Source organism: Ambystoma mexicanum, chromosome 10 (assembly GCF_040938575.1).
Source record: "Ambystoma mexicanum isolate Mex_15411 chromosome 10, UKY_AmexF1_1, whole genome shotgun sequence".
In the NCBI taxonomy this organism is placed as follows: domain Eukaryota; kingdom Metazoa; phylum Chordata; class Amphibia; order Caudata; family Ambystomatidae; genus Ambystoma; species Ambystoma mexicanum.
In genome coordinates, this window is record NC_090932.1 from 1,126,022,345 (window position 1) to 1,126,031,229 (window position 8,885).

An 8,885-nucleotide genomic window follows, 5' to 3' on the forward strand; every position below is an offset into this window, starting at 1 on the left:
TTGGCAGGGTGTTAGGACAATCTCACTTCTTCAAAGAATGTCCTGGCTGTCTTTCCACAGGTCTCAGATCAGTGTTGTCATGACGCTCATTAGGTTGTTGTGGCAGTCTCTCCAAACTGTTTAGCTTGGTGCCAAGGCTGTCTCTGCTCAATTCTCAGCAGGGAGTTGTCACCGTCTCTTCACAGTGCTAAGCATGATGTCAAGAATAATCTTTTCACACGGCTCTGCCTAATGCCAAGGACAGTCACTAGACAGTGCTCAGCCTGATGTTAAGGACAGTCCCTTCATAGTAATAAGCATGATCTTAAGGACAGTCCCTTCAGAGTAATAAGCATGATGTTAAGGACAGTCTCTAGACAGTGCTCAGCACGAGGTCAATGACAGTCTGTTCACAGTGATCAGCATGATGTCAAGGACAGTCTCTTCACAGTGCTCAGCATGAGGGCAAGGACAGTCTCTTCACAGTGCTCAGCATGAGGGCAAGGACAGTCTCTTAATATTGCTCAGCATGAAGGACAGTCTCTTAATATTGCTCAGCATGAGGGCAAGGACCGTCTCTTAATATTGCTCAGCATGATGCCAAGGACAGTCTCTAGACAGTGCTCAGCATGATGTCAAGGGCAGTCTCTTCACAGTGATCAGCATGCATGAGGGCAAGGACAGTCTCTTAATATTGCTCAGCATGAAGGACAGTCTCTTAATATTGCTCAGCATGATGCCAAGGACAGTCTCTAGACAGTGCTCAGCATGATGTCAAGGGCAGTCTCTTCACAGTGATCAGCATGCATGAGGGCAAGGACAGTCTCTTAATATTGCTCAGCATGAAGGACAGTCTCTTAATATTGCTCAGCATGATGTCAAGGACAGTCTCTAGACAGTGATGTCAATAACTGCTGAACCCATATGCATGCAATTTGTATTGGCCGAACCCTTACCCTCTAAAGTAAATAAATTAGGGCACAACGTTTGTCAAGTGTTGGCAATAAAAGGCCGTAGGATTTTATTGTACAGATATGGTTATGGTATAACAATAATCACATAAGATAATAATATCATACTTTTGGGCACCAGGTCCTGAGGTTACCCCCTCTGGCCCGACCCACCTTATTGTCCCATGACTTGTAGTGGTCACTGTACAGTGTCCTTCTTCATTTTTTCTTTCTTCTTCTCCCTTATTTTTGTAGGGTGGGAGGGTTTTGTGGTAAAAGAAACAAAGAGTGGAGGACGTCGAGTAAACAGCAAACCTCCTGTTTGTTTGGGTCCTCGTTCAGGGTCCACAAACAGATTGTGATTTCTTAGAGCTTGCTGCCCTTATTTATCAGACCCAGGGGAGTCCTGGGCCTTTGTAGTGCGTAGTGGGGGCTGTGGTCCAGCCCCCCCAGGCCGGTGTAGCCGACTGTCTGCTCCCCCCGAGGGGAGGGGCAGGTCTTTGAACCTGCCTGACTGTTGTTACTTCCAGGTGTATTAGCACATTGTTGCTTTGGGAAGGGTGAGGTGATTGTTCACACCTCACCCTTCGTTTGCTTTGTGTGCCAGAGACTGCGTGTCTCAGTGACCATGGGGGGAGAGGAGCAGGCTTGGAGTGAGGGGGGGCTGCCCCTCTCCCTGGCCTGGCAGATGGTAACAACAGTTACCCTGCCTCGCCTTGGGCGGCCCTGCGGCATTGCCCATGACAGTCACTAGACAGTGGGCAGGGATGGCCCAGTGGAACTTCCACTGAGTTTGAAGACCCTGGTCTGTAGTAAATAGTACTTTAAAATTAATCCTTAGAGTGATGCAGTATTGTGATACTTCTTAAGAGGTCAATCTGAGTAGATTGACAAAATAACTCACTCCATTTTAATTCAAGTTTCAATTTTGCATAAAATGTCTTTATTCAAACTTTGATTAGCAGAGGCCCATGCGGATGTATTTTGGACTTGACGTCCTTCCTCAGGGCGGGCTCTCTCAACTTGATTTATGCTCTGCTGTGAATTGTATTTTTCATTTTCCATTAAACACCGTTGGCTGTTTGTTGAACCTCTCAAGCACAAGCCTTCATGCGTATAGCTCAAACGTTTCTTGCACCTCTATATCATTGTTCCAATGAGCTTGTTGCATTCAAGTAAAAAGTTGTATCGGTTTGGATTGCAGGTACGTATTTGCCTATATCTTAGATTGTTTCCTTTGCTGAGCGCTCACGGAATGCACCGCCAAATCAACGCGGTAGTAGAGGCTAACATGTTCATATGATTCGAATCTCGAGTGCTTTGGTGTGTGGGTTATTCGTTTATACACGTCGAGGATCCAGCAGCATCGCTGTGTCTATGGCAACAAGTGTTACCCTTGACAGTGCACATATTAATATTAGTGATATTAAGGACAGTCACTTCATAGTGCTAAGCATGATGTCAAGGACAGTCTCTAGACAGTGTCCAGCATGATGTCAACGGCAGTCTCTTCACAGTGCTCAGCATGATGTCAAGGGCAGTCTCTTCACAGTGCTCACCATGATGTCAAGGACAGTCTCTAAGCAGTGCTCAGCATGATGTCAAGGACAATCTCTAAACAGTGCTCTGCTTGATGTCAAGGACATTCTCTAGAAAGTGCTCAGCATGATGTCAAGGGCAGTCTCTTCACAGTGCTCAGCATGAGGGCAAGGACAGTCTCTAAATAGTGCTCACCATGATGTCAAGGGCAGTCTCTAAATAGTGCTCAGCATGATGGCAAGGACAGTCTCTAAACAGTGCTCAGCATGATGGCAAGGACAGTCTCTAAACAGTGCTCAGCATGATGGCAAGGACAGTCTCTAAACAGTGCTCAGCATGATGTCAAGGGCAGTCTCTTCACAGTGCTCAGCATGAGGGCAAGGACAGTCTCTAAACAGTGCTCAGCATGATGGCAGGGACATCTGCTTCATAGTGTTCAGCATGATATCAAGAACAGTCTCTTCGCAGTACTCTACTTGATGTCAAGGACAGTCTCTAAACACTGCTCAGCATGATGGCAAGGACAGTCTCTAAACAGTGCTCAGCATGATGGCAAGGACAGTCTCTAAATAGTGCTCAGCATGATGGCAAGGACAGTCTCTAAACAGTGCTCAGCATGATGGCAAGGACAGTCTCTAAACAGTGCTCAGCATGATGGCAGGGACATCCGCTTCATAGTGTTCAGCATGATATCAAGAACAGTCTCTTCGCAGTACTCTACTTGATGTCAAGGACAGCCTCTAAACAGTGCTCAGCATGATATCAAAGGCAGTCTCTAGACAGTGTTCAGCATGATGTCAAGGACAGTCTCTACACAGTGCTCAGCATGATATCAAGAACAGTCTCTTCGCAGTACTCTACTTGATGTCAAGGACAGTCTCTAAACAGTGCTAAGCATGATGGCAAGGCCAGTCTCTAGACAGTGCTCAGCATGATGGCAAGGGCAGTCTCTTCATAGTGCTCAGCATGATGGCAAGGACAGTCTCTAAATAGTGCTCACCATGATGTCAAGGGCAGTCTCTAAATAGTGCTCAGCATGATGGCAAGGACAGTCTCTAAACAGTGCTCAGCATGATGGCAAGGACAGTCTCTAAATAGTGCTCAGCATGATGGCAAGGACAGTCTCTAAACAGTGCTCAGCATGATGGCAAGGACAGTCTCTAAACAGTGCTCAGCATGATGGCAGGGACATCCGCTTCATAGTGTTCAGCATGATATCAAGAACAGTCTCTTCGCAGTACTCTACTTGATGTCAAGGACAGCCTCTAAACAGTGCTCAGCATGATATCAAAGGCAGTCTCTAGACAGTGCTCACCATGATGTCAAGGACAGTCCCTAAACAGTGCTCAGCATGATGGCAAGGACAGTCTCTAAACAGTGCTCAGCATGATGGCAAGGACAGTCTCTAAACAGTGCTCAGCATGATGGCAAGGGCAGTCTCTAAACAGTGCTCACCATGATGTCAAGGACAGTCCCTAAACAGTGCTCAGCATGATGGCAAGGACAGTCTCTAAACAGTGCTCAGCATGATGGCAAGGACATCCGCTTCATAGTGCTCAGCATGATATCAAAGGCAGTCTCTAGACAGTGTTCAGCATGATGTCAAGGACAGTCTCTACACAGTGCTCAGCATGATATCAAGAACAGTCTCTTCGCAGTACTCTACTTGATGTCAAGGACAGTCTCTAAACAGTGCTAAGCATGATGGCAAGGCCAGTCTCTAGACAGTGCTCAGCATGATGGCAAGGGCAGTCTCTTCATAGTGCTCAGCGGGATGTCACGGGTCAGCCTCTCATCAGTACCTTTCACGGTGGTGAGGGCCCGGCCATCTCTATTTCTTTGCTCTATATTTAGCAGGTCCCAATGTCGAGATTGTGGTGTAATTAAAGCCATTGGTGTTTATTGAGCACATGTAGCAGAGTCGGGGTACAGCCTCTTGACTGTCTGTCCAATATGGGGCTCCCCGATGCTGCTGTTCCTTCTTGTGGTGCTGGTACACCCCAGTAGCAATGACCCTTGTCTAACTGGCTTCTCCCTTCCTTCCTTCCCAGGGTCTTTGTGAATCGAAGTCTCGCTCTCGAGAAGATCAAGTGCTTTGGCTTCGACATGGATTACACCATTGCAAGTAAGTACCGGCCTGAAACTGTGGGTACTGCACGAGTACGCAAGATAATGTGGTGGCAGGGGCCTAATCGCTGTTGCAATGTTGGGTTTAGATCAATATGGCCTGATGTACATTTAGAATTGCAATGTTAGATTGATTCAAGAGCATTACTTTGCAAAATTACTGTGTTGTGTTAGCGATGGCCTTAAGGTCCGGTAAATGACTCACTGGTTTTTATTATCAAATCTTTACTATATTTTTTGCCAGGGTTTTCAGACTGTAAGGTAATTTGACCAAGGGGGTGTGCTGGCTGGCCCCACAATCTCACGTGGGCTCCCTCACCTCTAACCCGGGATTCCTTGTCGCCCAAGGTCAGCATGAGCACTAAAGATCGGTAACCCCTACTGTCAGAGGTAGCCTCTCTACTGTGTAGAGCTTCAGGACATGGCCTTATCTACCGTACACCCTCTGGGACTTCCTAAGGGTATCATACTCTAGTGTTTCCACACATGATGCTCTCAATGTTGTTTGAGATGGCTGCTCTGTCTTCATACACTCTCCAGCTCTCTCTCTCTTCCGCTCACTCTCTTTCACTCCTCTCCCTGGTATTTTGCCTCCTTACCTTTTACTCTTGATTCCCCTCCTACTTCCTCTCTCGTCCTCCCACCTACTCTCCCACCTTCTCCTCTCCCTCCCCAGTCTCTCCAGTGTTCTCCCTGCTACTATCCCTCCTTCTACTCTCACTTCTTACGCTCTCCAGTTGTATCACCCACTGCTCTCTGTGTGTGTCTCGCTCTCTCTGCCTCCCACTCCCTCTTCCCTTCTCTCCTCTCTATCTTTGCTCCCACCTATTTCCACCTCGGTCCCTGCGATGTTCTTACACTTCTCTCGCCCCCGCCCCTATCTCTATCACTTGTCTCCTCCATCAACCACTCTCTTCGTCCTGGAAACGTACCCTCTACAGCTCCTGCCTCTCACTTCTCTCAAACTTTTACTCCCATTCACGTGTTACAAATCATGCTTCTCGCGCACTCTTTCTCTATTCTCTTCTTCACCCTCTGCACTCTCACACTGCTGCTCTTCTACCCCTTACATCCTACCCTACCACTCACTATCACATTCACTCTCCCAATCAAAGCTGCACCCTCTCCACTGGTTACCACTCTCGCCCACATATTTTATACATTTGATTTCCTTCTTCTGTCCTCCATCCCCCCTCCATTCGTCCTGTGTTTCAGCTGTTATTATGGGGCATCTAAAGCTGTCATCATTGTGCAGTGCTACAAAAAAAAAACTGTTAGCGCTGCCCCCTTTTGGCACTGTTTCTTTACTAGTCTCCAGCTTTACATCCGCTGGATGTCGGGGCAGCGTTCTGCTCTATTTTGGCTACCGTGAGTAATGCTTCTCTTCCATGACAGGCATTGGAATGTCAGAACCTATGGGGATCGTCAATTGTCTCTCCAGCAGTCTACTGGGCTCACTCCATGTGGCAGTGCATGATAGTTCAGGTAGTTCTGATATAAAAAAAAGAGACCTGGAGCCAGATGTGAAGGTGTATAGCATTATGGGATTTACAATGGTACCAGTCTTAGCGTCAAGGCACATTCAGGGAGTTCAGAGACTGGGGGGGTTCAGGGATTGGGGATTCGGGGACTGGGACACTCCCAACTCCCTCACCCCAGCTCTAGGGTAGGACTGGCTCTGGCTTGCACCCTCGTAGCCCTTCTACCTCAGGTTGGGAGAGGTCCCTGTTTCCCCCCTGACAAGGTCAGGCCACAGATCCCGTCACAGTAGTCGTCGTTACAAGGTAAATTAGCTGTGCACAGTGATAACACTACTGCAGCCTGCAGCGTGCAGGAAGGAACGAAGGACCCGCCACGTGACGGCAGGATGGATCCAGTGAGGACTGCCATTCACTTAGGAAGGATGAGTTTTTGAGATAAGCATTTCTTTGTAAAACCCCATTGACTGTCACCTGAAAGATTGACCGACTCTTGGAGTTTACCTGTGCAAAGAGAATTGTCACTCGTAGGAGACTACGTCTGGGGATTTGCTCATGGAAAACTACCTTTCAACTGTAAACAGGGTGGATTGTGGGCATTTCCTCTCTGCCAAAACACTACAATTGCACCTCTAAGATATATAGATTCTGCTTTTTATCTTCCGAACACAACACTGCATTTCACCTGTTAGATTCCCGCATTTTCTCATTCAAAGAAAAGATGTAACACGTTAACCAGTTGTGATAATTGGTTCAGGGACTGGTTGTGACCCAGGAACAAAGCATGTTCTATATTACCTGAGGAAAGGATTTCTGGCAATCAATTCAGGGACAAAAACGTTTCCCCTGTAGGAAGTTGGGGTTATGCGTATTCACCCCTGGACAATGAACCTGTGAAATATAGGAAGGATGGATTTGTGGGATTTGCTGATGGCAAAAGAACCTTTAGCTGTAGACAAAAGAGTCTCTTTTTGCATCTCAAGAATGAGTTGACATTGGGTGGGCTATGGCCACAGATGGCTTGACTCTCTTCCCCCGCAATCTAGTCCCTCTCGCTCTCTCTCCTCCCCCTCTCCGTCTGCCTCCCCTTCTCCCTCTCCCTGTCCTCTCCCTCTCTGTCTCCCTTCCCCTTTCCCCTATCACTATAGTGGGCCAGCAGATTGCACCTGCATGCCCGCAGACAGTGGCGATGATACTGCCCAGATTGCAAACATTTATATCCATTTTACCTGGTGCAGGCTGGCACAGTGCCAGGCCCCTGCGCAATATAGTGTGTGCTGAGTTTGTAAAGTAATCGTCAGATGCGGCAGTTGACGCCTGAGTCATAGAGTGAACATAAGTAGAAGCATGTTGAAAGTAAGAGGACTGGTCTCATCATCATGTCAGTGTTATTGCCATACCAGCACAGGACTCCAATCAAAATGAAAGGTTCCGCCGCCGTGCTGCACCACCAGCTCCCAAGCCGGCCTGGGCCATCATGCATGTGCAATGCGATGATGAGGTGATCATGCTGCCAGAGGGGCAATCCATGCACTGCATTAAGTGGAACATACCAGCCAACAGTGGTCACAGTCAGTAACATTATGTTGTGCATGCCAATGGCAGACGCAGCATTCCATACCGAGGGAGCAGACGCACCCGAGTGGGCACTGGCATTGTAAGTGATTCAAGGTCAGTGACAGCAGATACATATTTTTAGTGGAAGGGCATTAACATCTCCCACAAATTGGCATAAGTGTACGAGCATAGTAGGGGGCCCTACATAATGAAGGGAGCTTACCCCGTGAACATTTTAAAAAATAATATATTCAGTTGGTGTATTTACAGCACGATTTTTGAGAAAAAGGAAGCTACAAACCACACAATTTAGAATTGGTTCAATATAGTAATACATAAAAGAAATCCAGTAGATGTGAAGTTGTGGGGTGCTCTAACGAGGGGTGTGGCTTAATGATTCATTGGTGTTGCTCGGAAGGTTGAGCTGTACACCCTGCAAATATGTTCCTTGGGTCATGCAACATGGTCTCCTGAGGGCTAGTTTGCATCCAGCCTGCATATTGTAAATACATCTCTCTGGCCCAGTTTGTAAGGACATTTCTATCTGCAATTAAATCCCTCACAGTCAGTAAATTTAATCAGACAGGTTCATTTTGTTAAAAGCGGCAATTGCCATTCAGGGGGACAGCAAACATTAGCACTCACGTGCTGCTGGGTCGCCTGTATGCAATGTTCCCTTTTTACAAAACAGAGTGCAAAAAGAAAGAGTTTATTCAGACCAAATCATCTGGCACTTTCATTTTACTCTGTTTTGTAAAAGAAAATGTAAAATCCACCTGTTTTTAGAAGGTGTTAAATGCAGGCAGATTCCAGGGGAATCCATCCATTAGTGTAAGCCCGGTGTTCAAATCTCATGAAGGCAAAAAACAAGGTAATTTTGCAGGCAGCGTGGGCATGAGGAGGGCCTGTGTTTACCCCTCTTGTCACCCACTCTGCCTGCAATTTTGTTTTAAATGCAGCAGAGCATAAACTGGGTATACAGGGTGGTCTAATCCTTCTACATCTTATTTTTACACTCATTTTACTACACCACAGCTATTAAAATGAGCACAAATAAATCTATCAGCTTCAGTCTGTAAATAAATCACCTATGAGAAAGGTGGGCAGGACAAATAGCACCTTGCTGCTTTGCATAACATCAAAGAGCATTCTGGGGGCATGAGAATGACCACAGGTTTTTATGCTTGGCAAATATGTTTGTGAAAGTGATTTATGCTGAAATCCTTCTGAGCACATGATGCACAGCGGGTTTCGT

At 46.9% G+C, this 8,885-nt stretch overlaps 1 protein-coding gene across 2 annotated transcripts in view; it reads left to right on the forward strand.

Annotated features, from left to right (window-relative positions):
- The window catches only part of LOC138492057 (cytosolic purine 5'-nucleotidase-like), a 270,570-nt gene that overhangs the window by 101,805 nt on the left and 159,880 nt on the right, over window positions 1-8,885 (forward strand). For both annotated transcript variants that reach the window (XM_069619009.1, XM_069619008.1), the window contains exon 2: window positions 4,520-4,593. In XM_069619009.1, the coding sequence (XP_069475110.1) occupies window positions 4,520-4,593 (74 nt within the window). The remainder of the gene's footprint in view (window positions 1-4,519; window positions 4,594-8,885) is intronic.